This window comes from Erpetoichthys calabaricus, chromosome 11, assembly GCF_900747795.2.
Source record: "Erpetoichthys calabaricus chromosome 11, fErpCal1.3, whole genome shotgun sequence".
NCBI classification, from domain to species: Eukaryota; Metazoa; Chordata; class Cladistia; order Polypteriformes; family Polypteridae; genus Erpetoichthys; species Erpetoichthys calabaricus.
This window is the reverse complement of record NC_041404.2, coordinates 75,973,870-75,999,704: the sequence shown is the minus strand read 5'-3', so window position 1 is coordinate 75,999,704 and position 25,835 is coordinate 75,973,870. Positions and strand designations below refer to the sequence as shown.

At 37.9% G+C, this 25,835-nt stretch overlaps 1 protein-coding gene across 4 annotated transcripts in view; it reads left to right on the top strand.

Moving 5' to 3' along the window:
* iqsec2b (IQ motif and Sec7 domain ArfGEF 2b) overlaps window positions 1–25,835 on the top strand; it is a 398,254-nt gene that overhangs the window by 276,168 nt on the left and 96,251 nt on the right. Inside the window, exon 1 of one of the 4 annotated variants that reach the window (XM_028813377.2) lies at window positions 7,484–7,837. The exons of the other annotated variants lie outside the window; for them this stretch is intronic. Coding sequence (XP_028669210.1) covers window positions 7,752–7,837 — 86 coding nt within the window. The 5' untranslated portion in view covers window positions 7,484–7,751. Of the gene's footprint in view, window positions 1–7,483; window positions 7,838–25,835 lie in introns of those variants that run through there. 4 annotated transcript variants of the gene reach the window in all.

Below are 25,835 nucleotides of genomic sequence, written 5' to 3'. Positions count from 1 at the left end.
CAGAACTAATACTAGCCTTCTGCTATTATATTTGCCAGGTGTTCTCTTAAAACTTAAAGATTGTTATGAATAGAGGAATATTTCAAATGCTTTATTCAAAAAAAAGGAAGTAAGGCATGCTTGTCTGAGTTTAACTAGTGTAACCCACAGACAAAGGCAAATATACAAAAACTCAACTCAAAAAAATTTGTAACCCCTAGAAACACGTCCAAGTGAGTAATTAATAATATATTACTTCTAATTTATTAAAAAAAATACAAAGACATAAAATTAAATATTCGTAAAGAAAACTAGAACAAGAACTATGTAAATAAACTAATATATTTATTTTAGAAAACTCGTGCAGGAAATTAACAAAAGAAAAAAAAAACAAAGACACTAAACACAGAGAAGAAAGGGCAGTAAATTCTAATGAACACACTCGGGCAATTTAAAATAATAAAACTAGAAAAACAAGGAATGAGAACCAAAAACAGAAAAATCCAGAACAAGCAACAACGATAACAATCAATATTTTTATAGCCCAGAATCACACAAGGAATGCGGCAGTGGGCTTTAACAGGCGCTGTTTTTTGACAGGCCCCCAGCCTTGACTACCTAAAACTACCAAAAAAAACCCGTGTATGAAAAAATGGAAAATTCTTGGGAAAGGCAATTCAGAGAGAGACTCCTTTCCAGGTAGGTTGGGTACGCACTGGGTGTCAAAAATGGGGTAAATGCAATATAATACAGAGAACACAACTAATCCTCTTCACAGATTTAGATGGCCAATCTATCATTGCCACCTTAGGAATACAACACAATGGTATAATAGTAAGAGTATAAGTACAAAGCAAAATGCAAGAGTAGATTATATCACATATGAGGATGCAGAGTTGTTCAGAGTCCTGGAGACCTTGACCAACAAGCTGCCTCCCCAATTCTGGTCATTCCACGGCTGAGCAATCTGATGAAAGGACCCTTCTATCCCATGATTCCAGTGCTCCTTTATCTAAGATGGCTTTTCCATAGGCAGGCAAGCATCTTGGCATTAGAGCAGTGGCACCAAGTACCACATTTGAGTATGGAGAAGAGAAACAGAATAGGCGAGCATTAGTAACAAATTATAACTATCATAATTACTTATGCTTTAGTGCTAATGACTATCAACAAAGATGCAGTAGTAATCCTACTAGCAATAAATGCATGAATTAATTTCTCAGTATTGCACATAGTTAGTAAATGCCTTAATTTCCAAACATTTTAAAGATGGAAGAAGTATGTTTTGGACAGTTTTGTGATGTGCACTTTTAATGACATGTTGTATATAGTCAAATATAACACCTAGATTGTGGGCCGATTCAGTAAAACTAATGGTGATTCCAGCTGAGTAAATGATGACAAAATATTATTGCGATCAGCATCATTCCCTCCAATTATTGACATCTGTTTTATCTGTGTTCAAAGACAAGCAGATATCTTCCATCCACTCCTTTAATTCACTAATACACCTAATTAAGGACAGCATTGGAGAAACGTAATTTGAGCTAAAAGAGAGGTATAACTAACTGGGTGTCATCTACATATGAGTGAAAATTAACATTATGCTTTCTAATGATAGATCCCAGTGGAAGCATGTAAAGTGAAAACAGTAAAGATCCCAGTACTGAGCCTTGTGGGATAGCATATCTCTCTTTTATGTATAATGATGGAGTACTGCCAGCGCATTTCTATAAGTATCGGATAAACCAAGCAAGGACATTGCCTGTAAGCCCAATGTCATTTTCCAATCTATGTAGTAAAATAGAATGGTCAATAGTGTCAAAACGCTGCACTTCAGTCTAACAACATAATTACAGTGGAATTTCCTTCCTCAGAAAATATCAGAATGTCATTTAGATAGATAGTGCTGCATCAGTACTATGACCATTGCGGAAGCCAGACTGGAATTTCACAAATATATGCGACGTATAAAGTGTGACTGAAACAGAAGATACAAAACAAAAATATAAAAACCAAATCTAAACCTGATGTCCAAGAGACAAATACATTATTCATAATTTTTAAACCTGATAAACAAGATCACAAACCAAAACTAGAAAGACAAAGAGCCAATTCCTCAGGAAAGAAGGAAAGAACTGAGGGTAGAGTCAGTAGCAGCATCTGAAAATGAGTCAAAATTGAACGTCTTGCTTCTTTTGGGTCTAATCTTAACCGGAAAGGGCATAAGCAATTAACAACTTAAACAGATACAATAATTAAATCAAAGATTACAATAAAAGTAAGGAATAAAGAAAAGAAAGAAGTTGGAGCTAGAGGCAGAATTCCTGTAAACTCATGACAGCAGCTAAATGTACAGAGCAAGGAGGAGTACACTTGAGAAAGAAGTCAGGTAGGGAAAGAGAGATACAGTACTGCAGTAGAAGGGATGATCAAGGGTCATAATAACAGAGGAGGAGGTTGGGAGCATGCACTGATATCGCACTGCTACATCCTCCACACGACGAAACACCTGGAACAGTGTGAGGTTTTTTTTTTTATGGAGGCTGGAATGCTAATCCTGCCACCAACCCCCAAGTTTTCCTTTTAAATTGGAGGACCTGCTTTCAGGGCTGGATGCAGATTAACATCATACCCAGGCCGAAGCAATTGCAGGTTAAGGGCTTTGCTCAAAGGCCCACTGGAGCAGAGTCACTTCTGGCTTTTGCAGGATTCAAACCAGCAACCTTCTGATCGCACAGATCCCTAACCTCCGGGCCACCACTCTGCTGATAATAACAGAGAGAGATAATATAGACAAGCTTGTGACTATTCAGTATATGGATGAGGTTTGTTGGCCATCTTACCCTGGTAATTGAGCTGCAAACAGTACAGTACCAGATTAGGCAGACTAGGAGGCTTCTGTTTAGGGCACAGCTTTGAAATATTAAACTTTGTCTCTGTTTTTGTTTTTCATTTCCTGCACTGCCCAAGCATTATTTATCATGATTGACGGTTTGTTTAAATACAAGGGACATTCAAAAAGTTTCAGCACTTTTATATTTTCGTTGCAAACAGTGAAGGTGGGAGGAGTAGTAACTGGTTGTGTCTGTGAGTGTTCAGTGTATGGGAAAATTGCTTTGCAAAGGAAGGTAAATATGTAGAAAACTGACGTAATTTGTTTTTGAAATTCTTAATAAATAGAGTTAAAAAAAGTACGGAAACGTATTTGAACATCCTTCGTATTTTATCTGTGACCCTTTTGGGCAACGCTATCCTTCAGCGTGCTTTGTTGCTATGACAGCATTCCCATGATCCTCTGGGAGTGTGCAGTCTCTGAAATGATCAATGCAACAGTACATAAACCATCGCGTACAGACAATCTATCTGAGATTGGATTAACAGAACCTTATATGTGATTTATTTTGTTTTGGTGCATTCTAGTTAATATTACTCTCAGCCTTGTTTCTAGAGTTTGACCTCTGGATAGAATTGAGTGTTTACAAAATATTGGTATTGTCTTTTTGATAACGACCTTGGCACAAATGTTTGACTATGTCTTTTTCTCCTGATCTTAAAACTCTGCCTTTGTCGGTTTCAAGATAAAACATTATTCAAATGGCATTTTGAAAGGTGTCATTTTGCTTGGCTTTTCTCTACGTTGAGTTTACCCGTAACTCAGATGACATATAAGATACAGAACTGTCCCAAAAATATGTTCCAGAACTGCCCCTTTAGTAGGATTGCAGAGATTGTTTTCATTTATTGTTTTATTCTTTCTTAACATTACATTTTATTGTCTTAATGTGATACTGTTCTTTACTATGTGGAAAAGGATAAAATGAAGCATGGAGACCAATGCAAACTCTTCAGTGAATTGTAAAGCCAGCATACCAGCAATCAACTTCCAGCACACACGATCAGATAGCACTGAAAAACATGAAGTGGTTACAGATGAGGCCCTAAGACCTTTAACATATTACTGTCACAATATTTGCAGCACTGCTAGTGCTTGGCATAATGTAGTTTTCGTTATAATTACTTCATTGCACATACAAAGAGGTACAGTGGTCACAATAGCTCCCATGAGTTCAAAACAACTTCCAGGTCACTTGCTGTACCAGCTAATTTAATGTATATTGGAGTCTACATATTCCTCCCATGTCTGCCTGGGTTTTCTTCTGGGTATTTCAGTTTTTCTCCCACATTCTTTTGATTTATGTGTTATGTTCACTGGAAATTCCAAATTGCTTGAATGTAGGTGTGTATGTCAGTAGCCTCCACAATGCACTGTCATCCATCCTTTGCTGGTGCCTGCCATGTGTCTGATGCAGCCAAGAAAGGTAAAGTCCCTCACATTACTGTAAACTATGTAAAGCAGGTTTTGTAAATTTATGCTGTGAGGGTAGCATGATGATCAGAAAGACACTGTCATTTTAGTGGTATTGAAGATTACAGTGGATTGTCATTTGCCATTTCTGTAATTATGCATGGCACTCGTTCACATGTCCACTAAAGCTAGTGACCACTGTAATCCTGTGGTTATATAGTACAGTCCAGATTATATAACCTTCCTGCAAGTGACCACTCTGATTTCTTTGATTATGGAAGTAGCCTGGATTACAGACAATGAATTGATGAATGAATTATGTAGGCCACAATGGATTACATGCCCTCTCATATATGTGACCATTGTGCCTGAGATAATTTACAGTAGCTGACTGAAGATTACAAAGCTACTAATACACATAGGCACTGTTACCATTTTCTCTTGTACAAGGCAATTCAAATTGCCAGTGCTAATTCCTGTGATTCATGGAGGACAAAAGATTATGTGCAACACAAGAGATCACTCTAATCACTAATTATGCATTGCGGGTACTATGTTACAGGGCCACTACTAAATATACTGGGCAAACTGGAATACATGTTTGTCAAAGCAAGTGTTCACTTATGTTACAATGAATAGATGTGCTGTTTAGCCTGAAAAATTAAACACTACTCATGTTGTTATTTCTTACTTCTGTATTTATGATTATAAAATGACTGTTGTAATTGACTTATGATTATTACATTTTTTGTGCAAGTGGAATAAATTTAATTGAACAACATAGCGCAGTTAGTATAAGAAAACCAGTTTTGCACATTAAGTAACCCTACTGTAAGGACTATTTCAGGTTTGATGAATTTATATGTTCATTCGACTCAACTAACAATATTCGCTTGTTTTTGAGGGGTTGAAATGAATTACATGACTTTTTAATAAAAGGGTCCACTCTTAATGTAAGTTCTTGTCATTTTTGAAAAGTACTATCTTAGTTAAAAGCAATTTTCATGGTACATTTTTACTTTTAGTGTCCATAAGAATCATATGCTCTTTGTTTAGTCTGCTCGATCCGTTGACAGTCCTTATATATGACTACTCTGAAGAAGGCTCTGCTGGCAAAGGGCTGTTTTCATATACCAGTGACCACTTTGACAAGTCAGCTTGTTCAATATTCATGATAGGCTTTCTGTATTGCACTGGTTTTGTTAAGTGCTTGCACGTAATGAAGACAGCTTAGGTGTAATTGTGTGGGTTTGTAGATTGCCTTTATTTAAGTTTGATTTATGCAAAAGCATAGGATGAGCGGAACTTCTAAAGCTAATAAAGAAAACAAGACCAAAATGTTTACCATGTGTTTTAGTGAGTTTAAAGTGGAACAATTAAGCAAAAAGCCTGCTTAACAAATAAAACCAAGGACACAGTATATATAGAAGGGTTGGATTGTGCAGTGGTGAAAGAGGTGGGTAGTGAGGAAAAAGTGGCACAGGACAGTGACATTCAGCCTCAACGGGTGCTAAAAGAGAATGAAACCCCACTGTGGTAGTGGAGAAGTATGGCAGTCAACATTCTAGTGCAAAACAGCCAGGCCCACCCTTGCAAGGAAGAAAAAGAGAAACAAAACAGTTCATGATCGCAGAAAACAAATAGAGAGCAGGTGACTCAAGAGAAACCAGGGTTGCCTGATGTCTGAAGACACAAATGGTTGGATGTCGGCAGTTAGCTGCAAGAAAATGTTGCACGTTTAAAAATGGCAGGATGCCTTTGACCAGTAGTTAAAATGGAAGCACCTTGTCCCTAACTGGTAGGAATGGAACCAGGCTTCCATTTTGAGGCAGACAGCATGAAGCCCTTTAGGTACTATTGAAAGATCAGGGGTTCAGTGATGGGAAGATCCAATAGGGCAACATTTAACGAGTCCAGGATACACAAAAAAGGTGCATTAATAGAAAAATGATAAAAGAGAGTTATGAATTTAAAACTATAGCCAAATGTGAATATTTTTAAATTTCTTATGAAGCTCCCGCTACATAATAAGAGAAGAATAAAAAAAGCCACATTTTTTTAAAATTAGATCCATTTGATGTAAAATGTCTGACTGACTGTGAAACAACAAACACAAACTTGCAATCATGGCATGCCCAGGGATAAGTTTAAGACCCACTGTAATAGTTCTGCTCTTTCACTCCCTTAGCAAATAAATGACAATTCTGTCAAGAAAGACTTGAAGATTTTGTTTGATAAAGTGGTTTAAGTTCCTGATTAAAACACTGACTTGGATATGATTATTGGTTTTTCTCATCACAAAAAGTTTGCCCGGTCATTCTTAAAGCTTAATCTTGTTTCTGGTTTGCATATTCATTTTTTTGCCACTAAGACAAATAAACAAATGACATACTCCTTTTTTAAAGAGAGTCGCTCTTCTTGGTAAAACACTGTTTTTAGGATGTGAGAGGAAAACTGGGACACACGTTCAAAAAAAAAACAAACACAGGACACATATAAACTGCATAGACAGCAGCATGCACAGACTCCAAGGCCATTCTCCAAGACCTGTGACACTTTATAATCCAGATTGCACTGTGTAATCAAATGAATTAGAGTGGTCACATGCAGTTCTGAGACTTGTATTAGTATTAGATCGTAGATTGTATAAACATGAAATTATTTAGGGTGTCACCACTGGCACGTGCCTTTGAAATACACACAGCCATAAAAACATGGGCATTCATTCAGTGGGTGTGTAATGCAGTCTGCAGGGTAAAGCATTTTAGAATACAATGAGGAGGCTGACTAGCTTAATTTACATAGGCCCATGGGAGCAGACATGTGGCTCTGGGAAATTAATAAAAGATTATAAGGCTTGGATGAGTGATTGAGGATCGGCAGGTTGTCAGAACAACATGCAAAACTGGAATTTCTGTCATTTTTTTTTCACAGTGGGCAAGGAGTTAAACTGCTACAAGATGGTTTTGTGATAGAGGACATTTCTCAAGGGAGAGTGAAAGAAGTACAGAGAGAGAGAGAGAGAAAGAGAGAGGTGGAGAGAGGGAGGGAATCTGTGCTCAGAAAGCACCTGTACTGGTGTGAACTAGAAGGGGAGGAGGGTGTGCTTGGGACTGTAGCTCTCTCTGTATGAGCATGAGCACGCACAGGAGCGTGTGTGTGTGCTTTTAAAGAGCACACACACACAAACTGCATAAACCTGTTGGGTACAAGGAAGTGCTCTGATTCAGGGAACGGAATGACCGGCTAATGCGAAAGTGTGACAGAGAGCTGGTTACTTGTCTGATTTCTTAATACCATGAACATGTCAGTGTTGCCTGGGGAGAGACTGGAGGAGTGGAGGGCTGAACGAAGACATCTTGATACAATGTAGTGTGAATTGGCAGCAATCAGGAATTTGTAAGAGAAAAAAAAGAATACTTGGCATAAGGAAGAGAAAAGCTTGAAGGCCCATGGCTTCAGGATGGTGGGAATCTGGTCATTTTTTCAGAATTTCCACTGCAGCTGCTACTTCTTATGGATCCTCCTGCGCAAGTTATCCTCTGCCGGGTAAATAAATGACATCACTTCCTTTTTCAAAGGTTGGGAGGGCAGGGGACTAATTACTTTCTTGGTGACCATTTGAGCTGTTGTTGTTGACCATTAGTGTAGGTAACAACAATGATTATTTCCCATGTGCCATGGCTTATGCCTTTAAGGATAATGAGATCCAAGATAATTGTAAATTGGTAGAGCTTTTTACCATATACCCTGCAGTGTCAAGTCCCTGGGCTAATATCTACATGCTGAAACTGCATGCCATTGATGTATAACTAAAAAGTCTAAAGGTAATTTGTATCTGTCTCTGGTTCCTAAAGAGACAGGCTCAAGTATGTCAGAGATTATATTTCCATGTTGTGTTCCAGAGGTTACAAGGTTGAGATAAAAATTCTCCATGAAAGGGGTGCTTCAGGTGTGACTATTTCAAGAATAATGTGTGTCAGAAACTGATTTTTATGGGTGGTAAATGTCAATGCTGGCTAATATGTCTTTCCTGATAAAAAAAAAAAAATGATTACATTTATATAGCACTTTTCTCACTGTTGGTAGTAACACTGTGTCAGAGGTAATGCTGAGTGAATGTAACCTTTATATGGGCATCTAGTCTCTCTCATGTCCAGGTTGTAGAAGCACGCAATTCAGCCATTAAGAGAGTGCAAGTAGACAAAATAGTTTGGATGTGAAGAATTGTAAGTAACTTGGGGAACTTCTGAGAGCCCAGTAAAAAGTGACTGATTCATAGGTGGAATTATCCACTCTAATGGTTTAAATCTATCATTGCCCATACGCAATACACTAAAAATGCTTAAAAAAAACTGACAGAAAAACAAAACATGAGATAACAAGATTAAAATATAAACATAAGTCATTAAAGGCTGCATATCACTACATAGTAGGTATTCTGTTATGGGGAATCTTAACTTAAAAAAAGTGAATTAGATTGCAGTACATTAAGTCCCACACATGCAAGATTCTTCTCCTTTGGCTTTGTGCCTACAGGGAAATGAACCAGGACACACCAGAGAGATTATAATTTTATGGTGGCTTTAGAGTACCTGGGAGTTCCCTATGGGTCCCTGGAGACATTTCCAAAGTATGGGTTGGTCTGTTTGGTTCAGCTGTCAGCGCAACACTCACCCAGGACAAGTGGACAGGATGGAGGGAGGGAGAGAGGGAGGGAGGGAGTGAATGAGTGAGTAGAGTAGTCATGTTCTTATGGTGCTTTGTTTCTGTTTCAGATGCATACTGGACCGGATATTTTAATGGGTGGAGATATATTTTAACAACAGCCATGCTTTAATAATAATAATTCTTTACATTTATATAGCGCTTTTCTCACTACTCAAAGCTTTTTTCACACAGAGGGGACCTTTTGTGTAGTTTGAGCCTTTTTGTAGATGAGTACTGAGAAAACTGTCTAAAAATGTTTAGTGATAGTAAAGCAATATAGCACATGCTGCTCATAAATTTAGATTTACTGTTGGCTGATGTACAGTAGTATGGGAGAGAAGTGCTTAGAACTTCTGCCTCATGGATCCATCATTTAGCATTTCTGTACCAGGACATTTTCTGTGTGGAATTTGCATGTTCTTCTCATGTCTACATGGTGCTTTACTCCTACATATCAACTAGTAATGCTAAATTGGCCCAGGCATGGGTGTGTGCATGTACATGCCCTGGACTGGCGTCCTGTTCAAGGTTGTTTTCTACCTTGCATCGATTGCTGCCAGGATAGGTTCCAACTCCCCACCACTCTGAACTCCATTAAGTTGTTTTGAGAATGCATGTACATAGATTGTATGTCTTACAAATTCTAGGTGCTGTCAATTTTTAGTGCACAGGTTTCTGATACCTTCTCCATGTCTTTCTTTTGTCTTTTAATTTCAGTTACCTTTGATTCTACATTTGCATCACATGAGAATGTCCTAGTGTTTGATAATTACCTGATAGAGATTTGGCCTTCAGGAGTAAATGCTTTAAATACATGCCTCTGAGGTTTAATAGATTGTGACATCAAGCATAAATGAAGTTGTGCAGATAAACAGGTAGTGTCTTCTACAAGGAAAACAGCTCCAGAGAAATGCAGACTGGAATGTGGTTCATACTGGTTTACTGTCTCCCTTTAGCTCATGTGGGTTGGTCAGCTAATCTTTCAGGACTGCAGTCTTACTTTGGTGAGATTCATGCTTATATATTTAACTCCTGATATTATATTGATAAACAGTTTTCTCTATCAACACATTTCTTTTGGATAATAAGCATAAAATCCTTTCTTCTTTCATTTATTGTTTTGCCATGAAACTTAATAAAACTTTCTTAGTTATTACAGACAAATGCCCGCAGTGTATAAAAATTGCTTGTCTAGTCTTCCTAAGATTTAGCTAAAGGATGACATACAGTAAGCACACTTCACTAGTAGGGTGGCTGTGGTCAGGGCTGACAAGGTGGAAAGGAACAACCACATCTTACCAGCCTGAGCTCTCCAGATCCACATTGAGTTAATCATAACATGACTGCTGAAGTTAGAGGAATATTGTATGAAAGCAGTGAGTTGCAGTTAGTGGAGTTGACTTGGTGATCTGACCACAACACAAGCGGAAGTGGTTACTGTAGATATTGTTGTTTTGTGTAGATAAGTATACAAAACACATGTATGGATGGAACACATGCTATGTTTTACATTCATTTGATGTGCTGTTGAGCACGCTCACACCAAATATGTAAAATGGATTAGGAAATGATGTACATTTCCTTTATGGAGTATCTGTATCCTGTGGAAGTGTTTTCAGAGGTCAGTTTTTTTTAAGTATTCCACTTGTACATCCTTCACAGTACCTTGTTATGTGTACATGCATTTCAATTCATTGAATGTGAGCTGTAGACTGTTGAAGAAAATGTTGCTTCCATCACCCTTAGTGTCTGAGTGTGCTTAAAATGAACAAGCCAACAATTCAATACAGCAGAATAACATGCCCGTTTAAAGAGACAGTGTGTTGCACTTTGAGCTCTTGCTTGAACACAGTCTGTGGAAAGCAGGGTCAAAATAGCATATACACAGGTTATTTTCGTTTGTTTTTTTCCTGTTAAATTGATGGCCTAGCAAGAAAGAGTTAAGAAAACTAGACATATTTCCTTCAGTCAGTTTTTAGCATTGTATTTGATGCATGACATAGAGCAGGAAGCAGAGGAAGCTGTCTTTCCCTTCCTGCTCTTAAAAAAGCAAGACAGCCAAACTATTTCCTATCCAGAAGTATCCATCCTGCTATCTTCAGAGCTGTGTGCTCACCGCCGACAGTGTAGCAGCAACCCAGAGCCTCAGCCAGAAGTGTGTGTGTGTTAGGTGGCTCACAAACCTCTATGTTTAAGCAGCATCTTCGAGCATCCAGGAGTAAGGTAGTGAGACACCCTAAAACAAAATGTAATGCCTGCATGATTTCTTTCTTTCTTTCTTTCTTTCTTTCTTTCTTTCTTTCTTTCTTTCTTTCTTTCTTTCTTTCTTTCTTTCTTTCTTTCTTTCTTTCTTTCTTTCTTTCTTTCTTTGTGGTTTGTCTTTTGGATTGACCTACATATAACAGCATCCTAATAGCATTCCTTGTAGGATGCGTGCCAGCCTAGATTTTAAATAATGCAAAAAAAAGTATGTCAAATTGATTTTTCTTTCCTTTTCTTATTCTGAATATTTTAATAGCTTTTTTAAGACACGGGGGAACCACTTTGCAATGGGATGAAATATTAATCTAACAGAAAAGGAGGAGCTCCAGCAGAGAGGAAGGGAAACTGGCAGAGTGACAGGGAGGGAGGACCGGAGAAAGAAAATGATATGGATGTGAAGAAGAATGCTTTACAGTGAAGGCTGTAAAGATGACAGAGTATTACTGCAAGAGAAATGGGTGAAAATTAGAGAAACAGAGAGAATTCCCATCTGAACCTAGAACCAGCAGGGGATTTTTTAGTTACCTAGGCAACAGGGCTTCTAATCCATCAAGAGGATTCCATAGCAACAGCCATCCCTCGTAACCATAGAAATAGTGCATTGCCCTTCTTCACTCTGTTGCTTAGTAACCTGCTTCCCACAGCTGAGTTTAGCAAAAATACATGGAACAACACACAAGACTATTTCACAATTAGTCACATATGATAAATAAATAAATTGCTTGTTGATAACAGAAAAAGGAAGTTATAAATTAATGTACATATATTTTCTTAGTGATTCACCACTAAAGTGAAAGTAAGCACAAATGGTCTTTAAAGCAGTTAGGCCTGGTAATAATCTGGAACTTTAGATAAAAAGCAGGTTTCATACTTCAAGGCAATCCCAAGAATTTACACCTAAATTGCCTAGTGGACGTGTTAATAGGTCCAGAATCATTATCCTTGGAAAGCACAACCCAGCAGTTTCCTAGGTCAAGATCAAATTTAATACCTAGGAATGTAAAGGATTATTTAAGCATAACTGGAAGTTTACTGGGTCAAGCCTGCAAAGTGGCACAGTAGTTATATGTAAAATATGCTGTTTCTGATAAAAGACAATGGTGATGACCAGCTTGACTGTTGTTTTTTTTATTTGTTTTTTTTATTTTGCAAAGGTTACATATCTTTAAAAAAAATGTCTAGATATTGGATAGAGACTAAAATAGGGAACCTACTGTGTCCAAGCCACACGGCTTTATGTGGTCTGCTGCTTAAGTGTTGTTTTTTGCCAGTGAAGTGAGAAGTGCACATAGGAGGAGGTGAGGCAGTGATGAAACACCGGGTACACGTGCTCGCTCACTCAGTGGAAATTGAGATTCGCTCAGCTTTCAGGAGCAGTAAAAATGAAGCAGCATACACCTACAGATGTAGCCCACTCTTCTGTTTTTCGGTTTTCATCTGCTATTGTTTATGTCTCAAATACCATGTATATTAAAAAAAAAAAAAAGTAAAATAATAGAGCAAATGTAGAATTCCAGCCATTGTTTCCCAATAACATATTCTTAGGAAACTTAGGCAGTGTAAACAAAGAAAGATTTATTAGGAAAGATAACAAATTGTTTAAAAAGAAAGAATTAATTGGTTGCTTCTTTCTTAGGAGCAGGAATCCACAAAGTTGCCTTTCAGTGGTCTTTAGTTTAGTACGTTTATCTTTGGTTGTGTCAAGCTGACTGTCATTTGAAGGCAATTGCTTTTTTTTTATCCATTAAGTGGTTCTGATGAAATGGTGGCCATGTTTGTCACTGCTCATTTCCAGCTATTTGACATTTAAAGGCACCAGTTGTGTTTCTTTTGCCTAGTTGACTGACCCATGAACTTGATGTCTGTATGTTTAACCAGTAAGATGACTAGCAAAGATGTCTACCATTTTGTCTGTTGTTACAAATCTGATTGCAGAAGGTGGGTAATGCCTATACTGGTTTAACACAGCCAGCATGGAAAGGTGGCTGAAGTGCCTCATTTCACAAAGCACTTGTAGTTTAAGATGGCAGCTCTAGCAGTTATAATAATAGTAATAATAATTCTTTACATTTATATAGCGCTTTTCTCACTACTCAAAACGCTCTCCACACAGGGAGGACCCGGGAAGCGAACCCACAGTTGTCATACTGTTAAGCCACATTGCTTTGCTTCAACTGTTTTGACCTTTGTATATGCTCTGTCTGTAATTTTAGAGTTCTCCCTTTGATAATAGGACTGTCTGGTTTGTAATGTTAGTTTGTCTGACTTAATGTTTTGGTACCTGCCAAGTGTTTGGTATTTAATGTTCAGTAGAAGTTCTTATCGATATTTACTTTGTGTTATAATAATTTGGTATACATTGGATAGATGTTTAACCTTAATATCAAAAAGGAAATATATTAGTTGCTATCTCTTCTGGACAGCTGGGTCATGGCATTTATAAAGAAATGGAGACAATATGGCGTAAATGTAAACCTATGTAGAATGGAGTGCTTTATGTTAGGACTTGAAAGGCACGTGAAAACAGTAGACAAAAATGGATTCCAGGAAGTGCAAGAGATCAGGGTCCTGAGAAAAAAAATTTGCCAATGGGAAAAAGATGCAAAGCACATAACTACAATGAAGTGGTTTAAAAATGAAAAGATGAAGTCCTGAAATGATCAAGCCAACATACAGACTACAACTGACCATAATTAATCATATATGGCAGAAGTAGAAAGCAGCTAATTCACTAGTATTTGTCGTCAATTCTGAAGAACCGGGCACAGGGTTGCAAAGAAGAATAGAAAAAATGAACTAATGCTTGATACCATGCCTCAATGTGCAGTTTACTCCAAAAGACATGCAGCGTTAATGTCTGCCAGATGTTCTTTCCATGTACCTGAGTTTTTGTTAATAAGACCACTAAATCTTTGTTCTGCTGTATTTATCTTGTTCTTTGTTGTTGAAGAATGCTAATTATTTGATTTATTTTTGTTTCTTTACAAAAAAAAGTTTACCATTCAAGTGTCATGTAATCTTGAAACCATTTGGCCTGCAATTACTATAAGCTTCTAGCTTCATAATTAAGGACAATGTTATAAATTCCTTTGATTGTGTTTTTGTGATCTTGATTTATTTGTTTCCTTTCTTAATAAGTAGTGATTTTCTGCATCATCCTTGCCTGTTTCTGACTGACATCTTTCCTTTCACAAATCTTTCCTGTATATATCATACCCAGAATAATGATAGACTTTTATTCTCCACCATTTACAGCTAAGGCTTGGCAGTAACCTTTTATTTTTGGCTCAGCCTCCTAATTTGGGATCCTGAGGTGGTTTGTCGTGTGGTGGGGGTGGCAACGTGCTGTATCAGTGTATGCTCTCAAACTCTTCCTCCTCCTATAATGCAGCTTACTTTTATAGACGAAAAGTGCACCTAGAAGAGTTAATTGTGTTATTTCTACATCTATGGCGTTGCAGCTGTGGAATTAGAGAAAGCAACAGACACAGCAGCAGAAGAATTTCTAAATTTGTATCACAGCAAATAAAAAGTTAGTGGTTGCTGAATAGGAAATAGCTGCCCAAACCATTTGCACCATTACTTAAATTTCTTTTATAATTAGCCATTTGTTCTTCAGTTTCAGCCATTGTCTATCAGCCATACTGTGATAAACCATAGTAACACAGAGCAATCCTATCTGACTAGGTTCCAATTTGCTTGGTTCAGACTTGTACTGAAACTGTTTACCTTTGGTTGGCCTTGGGTACTAAGAACCAGATCCCAGTCAAATGCATTAGCCATTCAAAGCTGATGGTGATGTGGGTTTACTGGAATAGTAGATGTATTCACAACTGGCAACATTCAATACGCAAAAAAGCAGAAAGTGAGTCACCATCAGTGGTAAATCATTCTTGAAACATTCAAATGTACTGTAACATCACTGATCGTGTGCTCTAGTAATCATCTCAGAAGACATGTTCCTCTGTCAGAGAAATTTGTGTTATACTGTTGGTTAGGCATTAAGAAATTCTAAGGCAAATTATCTTCATTTTTCAGACATGAAAATAGGAAAACAGTAGGTGCAAAAATGTAATGCAGCAGGAGAAGAACTGATGTTTTGAAACCTAAGATAACAAAAGCAAGATGCTAACGTTTTTGCAGTAAACATAAATTGTAATTAGCAAAGCAGTTTCAGGTTTCTGTGCAGACCAATTATAACCTAGCAGCAACATGGTACCCTTTACTAAAATGGGCAAAAACAAAAGTTATGGAGTATGCCTGCGGTCAGAATTGCAAGAATTAATTGAATACAGATAAGCAGGGAACCTAAGTATAGAAAAACACTGAGCCTCTGCAAAAGTAAACCTAACACCATGTTTTTGTTTATTAACACAATGCTGTTAACATATTTCACTGATCACTGACGCTTCCAGGCCTCATGAACCTCTGACTAGCAAAAAAGGCACTGCTTGCTCAAAGGGGCATGGCTATGAGGACACAAGCTTATCTGTCTTATTTTGGCAGGAAAAAGGATGGTGCCATAACTTTGTTTTCATGTTGTGTTTGCACTTTCATTTTTAGATGCTTTCGCCAATCAAGGCATCGCAAGCTAGTCATGTGCTATGAAAAGGCCAGCACTAGATTTTGACAGAAAATTGACAGAAATAAAATAGGACTGCATCAACCACAAGACTACACCCATCAAAACATTGCTTCAGATCACCTATTGATCTTCACATACTAGCAAATATCAGGAGGGAATCTGTCCCTGGCTGAAAAGTAACAAATTTGAAAAAGCCACCAAAGAAATTGTATGTGTGTTCCTTTAATTTTGTGGAAAACAAGGCAACGGAGGACATCCCTAGTTAGAAAGTTGCCTTGGCTGTGATGTCCCTGCCTTCATTTTTTTATGATTTTTAATTCTAAATTGGCCAGTGTGACTTTGATATTGCATGTTGCTGTTTCATTTTACTCAGTTCATAGTTAATCCTTTGTGGCTGTGAGACACACAATTTATATAATATTTTAGAAGACGAAGTCAGAGGGAATCACATGATCTCCTGCAAAACAAGACATGTGTTAATGTGAGAAGTGGGAGGAGCTCCAGTGTGGGCAGTTTAAAAACAAACAGCTACATTCTCTCAAATACTAGACAGGCAATTTGCCTTGATAATTGTGAAATTATCAACGACCTCAATCTAGGATTTTTGGCCAGTTTGGATTCCTTTCGGCTAATGTCAAAAATGCAACCAAGAGCAAGTTAAACGACTTAGCACAGAGATCATGCTGATGTGATCACAAGCTGCATCTGTCTTTTGTTGGGTGAATCTTATCATAGCTAACATCAGAGCTGCAAATTTTTCCTCAAATTACTGGTAACAACCCACGCTCACATAAACATTATGCAAACAAGTGCTGTGAAAATCTAAATTACAGAAACTGCCTTTACCTTCTACAAAGTCATATCAGCGTGGCTGGCTGATTTTCTCTTGCCAGCAATTCAGGAGCACCCTGCCATTTCCATAGCACCCAACAAATGAACAAGCACTTACATAGAGTGGTACCCACCTGTATTTGTTTGTCTGGGCCATACCCTGTTAAAGCCCATTGCGGCACTTCCTGTGTGATTTTGGGCGATACAAAAATAAACTGTATTGTATTGTATTGTATTGTATATAGCGGGTTGGAACTGGATGGATGGATGGACATTACAAAATTTACATTTTATTCTTTACACATTTTCTGAAAAACTTTGCAAAACTTTCTTCCACTTACCTTCTGGTAGAGGTGTTCATTTGCATAAAACGGCCCCCATTTCTGTGCACGATCACAGCCTCAGCCTGGTCAGTGGCACTGTTATGCTTGAGGCATTCATCTGCATGAGCTGCAAGCCCCATTCCTCTTTGCTGAGACAGTAAAAGGACATGATGCCTAACAAATATCAACAAAAAAAAATTCTTTTTTCTATAACGTCACCAAGTTTCAGTTAAATCAGTCAAAGCATTTTTGAGATTTTGGAGTATTTGTTTTTTCTGTTGATGGGGGATTTTTACCCCTAAATATCGATGTATTGGTGGATACCTACAGACATAGATGTACAGTAATCCCTTGCTATATTGCGCTTCGCCTTTCGCAGCTTCACTCCATCGCGGATTTTATATGTAAGCATATTTAAATATATATCGCGGATTTTTCGCTGCTTCGTGGGTTTCTGCGGACAATGGGTCTTTTACTTTCTGGTACATGCTTCCTCAGTTGGTTTGCCCAGTTGATTTCATACAAGGGACGCTATTGGCAGATGGCTGAGAAGCTACCCAGCTTACTTTTCTCTTTCTCTTGCGCTGACTTTCTCTGATCCTGACGTAGGGGGATTGAGCAGGGGGGCTGTTCGCACACCTAGACGATACGGACGCTCGTCTAAAAATGCTGAAAGATTATCTTCACGTTGCTATTTTTTGTGCAGCTGCTTCCTGAAACGACATGCTGCACGGTGCTTCGCATACTTAAAAGGTCGAAGGACACGTATTGATTTGTGCTTGAAAAACAAACTCTGTCTCTCTCTATCTCTCTCTCTCTCTCTCTTTGTCTGCTCCTGACGGAGGGGGTGTGAGCTGCCGCCTTCAACAGCTTTGTGCCGCGGTGCTTCGCATACTTAAAAGCCAAACAGCCCTATTGATTTGTTTGCTTTTCTCTCTATCTCTATGACAGTCACTGCTCCTGACACGCACTCCTTTGAAGAGGAAGATATGTTTGCATTCTTTTAATTGTGAGATGGAACTGTCATCTCTGTCTTGTCATGGAGCACAGTTTAAACTTTTGAAAAAGAGACAAATGTTTGTTTGCAGTGTTTGAATAACGTTCCTGTCTCTCTACAACCTCCTGTGTTTCTACACAAATCTGTGACCCAAGCATGACAATATAAAAATAACCATATAAACATATGGTTTCTACTTCGTGGATTTTCTTATTTCGCGGGTGGCTCTGGAACGCAACCCCCGCGATGGAGGAGGGATTACTGTATCGTCCTACCAAATGTCAGCTTTTAAACTAAATGGGAAACAGTGTTTTTGTTGATGAGTGAGTGAGTGAGTCAGCCAGTCAGTCAGCGATAATTTGAATAATGAATAATTTGCTTATTTTGCGGCCAAGGTCAAGTACATGGGTGGCTGCCCCAAACCTTTGTCTTGTGTCAAGGCATCTTATTTTACGATAGATAGATAGATAGATAGATAGATAGATAGATAGATAGATAGATAGATAGATAGATAGATAGATAGATAGATAGATAGATAGATAGATAGATGCAGGTAGGATTTTTTAAATATACAGTAAGAGTCTTCAGAAGTCTTTTTTTTATGCCAACTGGCCTTTAATCCAGAAAGGCAGTTATTCAGGATGTCCTGTAAGTAGCTCCCAGTACATAAATTACACTTTATAAAGCAGACAGAAGCAAGGAGGTAGGAGCGCATTTGTGGAACAACTGTTTTCCACAGCTGCGTATACATACCCAGATACAAAATGGCACTGTCTACTCACAGCCATAACAAACTTAAATTTTGGCTTACTCTGCAAAAAGCTGTTCTGTTTGTGTTATAATGCCTAAATGCTGATCTGATAACAGTATGTACATTTAGGTTTTTAGCTGAAAAGCATCAACACTACTAGAGTTAATGTAAAAGAGGAAAGCTTCAAACAGTATTATGTGACCTGGTCATATAGTTGATACACCTTACCATTAAGCTCTAAACCTGAAAGCTACAGGATTCTGTCCTTCTTCTATGCCTTTTGACCCCAATATACACTTTCCTGACAAGAAAAAAAATTGAGTAAGTCTCAGTATCTTCACCGCTCTTGTATTAAGAGAGAGCTACATTCAAAGCCATGTAAACTAAAATACAACTGGACCTGTCTGTAAAAAAAAACAAAAAACTTGAAGATCTTTCAAAGTAGATTCCCTGAATCATTCTACTTGCATTGTGTAAAATGCTGCCAGTCCATCATGCTCAATTTAGGTTCCTGAAAATGAAGCCTCACCTACATCTGTACTGAAGGAACATTAAATTCACAGTGACATACACTGTACACTGGTACTGTGAGTGCTGTGCAGAGTGGAGGCAGGACCTCTGCGTTTTTCCCAGTTGATTCTGGGGTTCGTCAGGGGTGTGTTCTTGCTCTAACTCTGTTCAATGCTTGTATGTACTGGGTGTTGGGCAAGGTTGTGGGGTCCAGCGGCTGTGGGGCATCTGTTGGTGAAGAAAAATTCCCGGATCTTGACCTCGCTGACGATGCTGTGATCTTCACAGAGTCTATGGAGGCTCTGAACAGGGAGCTCGAGAGACTGAGCAAGGAGTCTGAGTGTCTGGGCTTGCGAATGTCCTGGATAAAAACCAAGATCCAGGCCTTTAATGACCTCTTGGACACAGCCATCAGCAGTGTGTCTATTTGAGGACAGAGTGTTGATCTTGTTGAGAGGTTTACTTACCTGGGCAGTGACATTCATGTCTCTGGTGACTCTTCCTATGAAGTCAGTAGATGGATTGGGAGAGCATGGGGGGTGGGGGTGGGGGTGGCGCTCACAATCTATGCAAAAGGACAAAGGTCCAAGTCTTTAGAGTCCTGGTGCTTCCTGTCTTGCTATATGGTTGTGAGACATGGACACTATCCAGTGACCTGAGATGAAGACTGGACTCCTTTGGTACTGTATCTCTCTGGAAAATCCTTGGGGAACCGTTGATTTGACTTTGTGTCGAATGAGCGGGTGCTCATGGAGTCCCGAATGAGGCACATTACTTGCATTGTGAGGGAGCGTCAGTTACGGCACTATGGCCATATGACGCATTTCCCTGAGAGTGATCCAGCTCGTAATATCCTCATTGTTGGGTATCCGTGTGGCTGGACCAGGCCAATGGGTCGCCCATGTAACGCCTGTCTGTGGCAGATAGAGGGTCATTTCTGGAGGGTGGGACTGGACTGCATGTCTCCCTGGGGGGTTGCCAACCGGGATCCCGAGTTGTTTCGTTGTGTAGTGGGTGCGGCAACGCACTGTACCAGTGCATGCTCCCCAACTTGACTTGACTTGACTTGACATGCCAATACCATTGTGATATTCAATGTGGTCTTTACACCTTGAATAGATTGCTAAGATGATTTTACAACCATGAAAACAAAGTTTTATTTTTATATTGCCTCTGAGGCATCTGGTTGGTTTTTTTGGGTCTTCTTCATTTTTGCTCATACTTTCTTTCTGCTTCTTAATAATTTCTTAGTAAATATGAAGCACTGCTCTGCCCAAAGCATAGATCACATATACTGTTGTCTTTGATGTTTCACTGTGAAGAAAAACACTCATTGCATTCCTTTTTTGTTAAGTGTATTTCCTTAAAACACCGAGGGTGTATTTTTTTTTATTTTGTTTAGAAGTGATCAATTTGATTGATATATTTTTATTCTTATTTTGATCTTATAAGGAACAATCAGGGCAAAAATAATAATAATGCAAAACAGGTTTGAATGAAATGAAAATGTAATTGAATTAGTAAATAATTTCACAAAAATTTTACAAAAACCTAATCTTAATAACCTTAAAATTCAAAACACTTAAGAAGAAAGTTCCCTTCATTTTCAGTGAGGTCAACACCACACTCTGAATCAGTGTGTGTGTGTTTTCTGTGTAACTCTTATAACTGCCATCCCCACATTTACTGTTTTCTACTGGCAGTGGGAGACTAATGATCATTGTTATGTATCTGCCAGATTGTGTTTCCTGATCCCTGTTTTTAGGCACTTTCTCAAAACAGGAACTTTTTCAGGAATCAGAAACTTCTGTAGCATTTCCACCACAAGAATTCAAGTTCATTTGTACTTCCATATAGGTAGTTTATGGTACTTTTTGTAGCTCCAACTCATTTAACCAGGAACTATCGTGAGTGCCATGAATTGTGCTGATTGGTTGACCACAAGCATTGGCACCATCTTACAAATCTGTGACTTTGGACAGTTATCTGTGAAGATGCAGTACCGCACTTCATACCACATCACTCTGGTGCTCCAAAGCAATAAAGTGGGACAGTCCCTCATGAATCTTTCCTGTTTATCTTTTGTGCCGAGTTTTCCTTAATATTTTACCAAGAAATTAATTCATTTTGCATGCTTTGAGCACACGACTGGATAACAGACATATGGATTATGCAACACAAGTTGCTTGGGAATTTATTTACATGGACATTTTTCACATATTATGCCATTGAACAGAACTGGTCTCCTTTACATTCCGTATATATTTTATCCAGTATACGTTTAAAGTTATTTTTGAGGCTTAAACCCTTTCAGACCTAGTTGATCTGAAGAGGGACATTGGAGTATGGGTTGAGCCCACTGGGGTGAAGCCTTTTCCAGACAGGCATAGGAAGTCTGCTATGGCTTTTGGAGGCTTTAGAAGGCGTTGTACTCTCTCCTAATATGGTCCTGACTCAAAGTCATACAGATTCACTTCTCTGAAGGTTCCCATTATATTTAAATTCACATATCAATAATCTTTTATCGGTGTTATCAAGATTTATTGACCTGTCTTCGGGTGCATTATTTAAGTAATGTATTCTCCATAAAAATGCTGTTAATGAGTAAGAAGGACACTCATAGAAGGCATGATTCCTTTAAATAGGCACAAGCCTGAATACTTTACAACGTGTAAGGCCTAGACTTAAAACACCTTGCCCAACACTATTAAGATTTAAGTTTAGTTCATTCAATAATGCAAATATTGCAAACAAATAAGAAGTATGTATATTATACAACAAATATAAAATCAAAAACAAAAAACTGTGTCAGACTGGTCAAAATTAACTTAATATATGAAGCAAAATAAAAACAATACATTCTAAAAAGAAGGTAATCCGTCCACAATCCAGAAATTAAAATCCTATAAGCAAAAGCAAAAACTAAAAACTAAAGACACAAACCTGAGTAGGGGAACACAAAGGGGAGGTGAATAATGAAATGTCATTAATTGATATTTAGAGGAATAGTTTGGAAACTTTTTCTTTTGAGTTCAATAATCTTTTACAGAGGTTTTGAATCATGGGTAATTTGGTTTCACTTTTTTTTTGATCTGATATTTTGTGACTAGAAAAGATATATTACTTTACTGTTTTGTTTTTTTAATGTAGTACAGGTCTGACATTTAAACAAGTCATACACTTAATTTATTAAAATTGACATGATTAAAAAAGTACAATTCCCTAAAATTACTCTTCAGGGCATAACTTGAAATAGAACACATGTGCAATTATTATCTTTTAAAAAACTGAATACTCAAAAACACACAAAAGAAACTGATTCAAAGCAAAAAACACACCAAATAAAACTGTGACTCCAAACAAAAGACAATAATGCCAGGTCAAAAAATATAAATAAACATCATAAAGAGGAGAAAAAAAAATGGCCAGCACCAATTGGTCTAAATAATAAATCATTTCACAATCAATTAATATATTGGCTAACTATGGCTAAGTGACTTTGTCTTTCTTCTGAGGTTCCATTTTGCTGATGTGCTGGCCCCAATTGTGTTATTAGGAGCTAAGCAAATTTTCTGTTTCCTTGGAGCGAGTTTTCTGTTTCCTCTGAGGTGGAGCCCTTACCCCGACTCCACCTTTCACTTCCGGGCCAAACAGACACACATACTTCCATGCGTAGACATTTATATATAAGATTGGTAAATTAGCCTTTTAGTGGGACAGCAAGCACATGGCTTGTTCATGACAAGATATTCTTATAGCTGTTTTACATATCATACATTAATTTACCATAACACCATTTTGAATTTTATAAATATCACCATTTTGTGGCTTGGTTGCCATTAAATGACCGGTCATCATTAGAAGGCATGCCCTAGAAGTTGCATTGTTGTGATATTATTTTTGTGACAGTATTAAAGTCATTGTTCCTCTGAAGAGTTTGTCCTAGATTGTGGATTCTTCAAAACGTTAACTAACAGTACTTGTGTTTGTAAACGTATTTAGGGCTAAGACTTCTTTGATTAAAAGCACTTTGGACTAGAGTTTGGATTAGTATTTAGACATTCAGTCATCTCTCTGGTTTTGAATCTTTGCTTAGTTTTTTCAGTTATGATTTTCATCTTTCCTATTGCTTGTTTTTTTTTTTCTAAAATTCTTCCTGCCTTTTCTTTTGTGCTATAACACAAGAACAGAAATTGAATACTTAAGCATTGATCAGCTGCATTGTTAGAAGGCCTTGCCTCTTTGGACTTAACATACAAAAGTGTAGATAAAAACCAAACAGTACAACAAGACAGAAATTAATAAAAACATTTTTCCCAAAAGGAGCAGAAAAAATCAAAAGAAAGAACAGTAAGACCATAGATGGAGCGCTGGACAAACTATAACGATATGGTATGCACTGTCAAGATATTTTTGCCTCAGCTAATTCACAGTGAGATGATCATATATATCTGAACCCTATAGTGTAATCTCACGGACTGGTGACAATGTCCATTGATATTACAAATTATAGAGGCAGTGCCCTAACTCAATATAGACAAAAAGATTATGTATACTGTAATGGTTAAGGGCAACAGATTCTCCCAGAATCAATATGGGGCTGGGTGGTTGGATCAGGGTATGCTTCTATAATGGTTGAAAGCTACAGCTTCTCAGTACTAGAAGGACAGACTACTCAGCTGCCCAAATCATATAGGCAGTGTTATCAGGGCACTGTATAAAATGCATCAAATGTCAATCAAACAATTAAAACAAAATAAAGAAAGCAGACTACTTTAGAGAAGGCTGATAACTAGCCACAAACACTTAAAATTTCATATTAAAACCAGTCATGAATGTTGTTGACAGCTGTGCTGTAAATTACACAAATAAATTTGAAAATATTTTTATACTGTCAGACACAGGCAGAGGTAATACCAGTTGTAATCATGAGGAGGCACTGTCAGTAACTAGTTCTCATTTGTCTTCTGGACCAATCCAGCCCAAGACTGTATTAGGTTCACTAGGTCTGTGGGTTTGGTCATGTTTCGGATGTAAAATCCTGATGTCTATGCCACTGTAAGGAAAAGTGAGAACACTGAAAAAGAGTTGGGGTGTCTCAAGGTTATACCCTGTAAAATGAAGGAATAAACAGGTTATTAATGACTCACACAGCAAAGAACTGGCCATATAGGTTGTTGAAACACGTCATCCAAAAGTTGAGTCACTTCTGGTGCACCAATACTGCCGCTCAGATGCGGATTCCACAACTGAACGTCGGCTTCCAATGAGAATGTTTCTTATATACCATCTGTGGTGGAAGGGCTGGGGCTTCCAGAAGGAGGACAGTGGAAATAACGCCACACGTCTTTAGCTGGATCAGCCATGAGGGCAATAGAGAAGAAGTAGTTACAGACAGGAGTGGTATTACTTCTGTCGTAGCCTTGTAGCTGTTCCATCCTCATGTGTGTGTAAGAGTAACTAGAGATGGTGGACTGATCATTTCTTTGTATTTTTGACCTGAAGCAATCCTTCCTTGGAAAATAAGCTGTCTACTATAACTATGAAATGCATTGATGGTGAGCTAGAACAGATCCAACTAGTGAGCATCACAACAGGCATCTGGTTTGTTAGATTTTGTCAGTTTTGAATGGAACTATTGCGACTGGTGAATAAAGACAAAGCATTGATCTGAATCAAAATAAAACGGACGTGCTTATAGTGGGTCAATCAGCTAAAGCCCAAATTGGTTTTGGACTTCTCGGCTCTTTCTCTGTCTTTTGTAAACCTCAAGTCTGCTATCTAGGTGTTATCTTTGACAGTAACCTCTCTTTTGAGAAACAGATTATTTCTGTAGTCAAGAGTTGCTTTTTCCAGCTTCGTCTTTTAGGTAAGATCAAGCCTTTTTTATCTTCTAGGGATCTTGAGAAAGCTACTCATGCTTTTATCTTTTCTCTCCTTGATTACTGCAATTCGCTGTATTCTGGGATTAGCAAATCCCTGCTACGTAGGTTACAGTTGGTCCAGAATGCTGCCGCTCGGTTTCTGGTTGGGGCAAAAAAATCTGATTCTGTTTCTCCAATATTAGCTTCTTTACACTGGCTGCCTGTCAGTTTTCAAACTGATTTTAAAATCTTGTTGCTAGTTTTTAAATCTTTACATGGGCTTGCTCCTGCCTATTTATCTGAATTGTGTACTTTACACCAGCCATCCTGAGTGCTTAGATCTTCTGGTCAGTTGTCTCTTGTTGTCCCTCGTACTAAGTGTAAAACTAAAGGGGACAGGGCTTTTGCAGCTGCTGCTCCTCGCCTGTGGAACTCTTTACCTCATTACATAAAGGAGTCGTCTACAATTGAATTATTCAAAACAAGATTAAAGATTAGTTTCTATTCACTTGCTTTCCGTGACCTTCAGTAATACTGATGGTTTCCTTATTGTGATTATGTAATCTTATTTCTATTTATTATTTATTTTATTTATGTTAATTTATTTTATTTCTATTTATGTTATTTATGTTAATTGTATGTTTTTTTTCTTCTTTTATTGTAAAGCAGTTTGGCAACAGCATTCCTATGTTGTTTTGAAATGTGCTATATAAA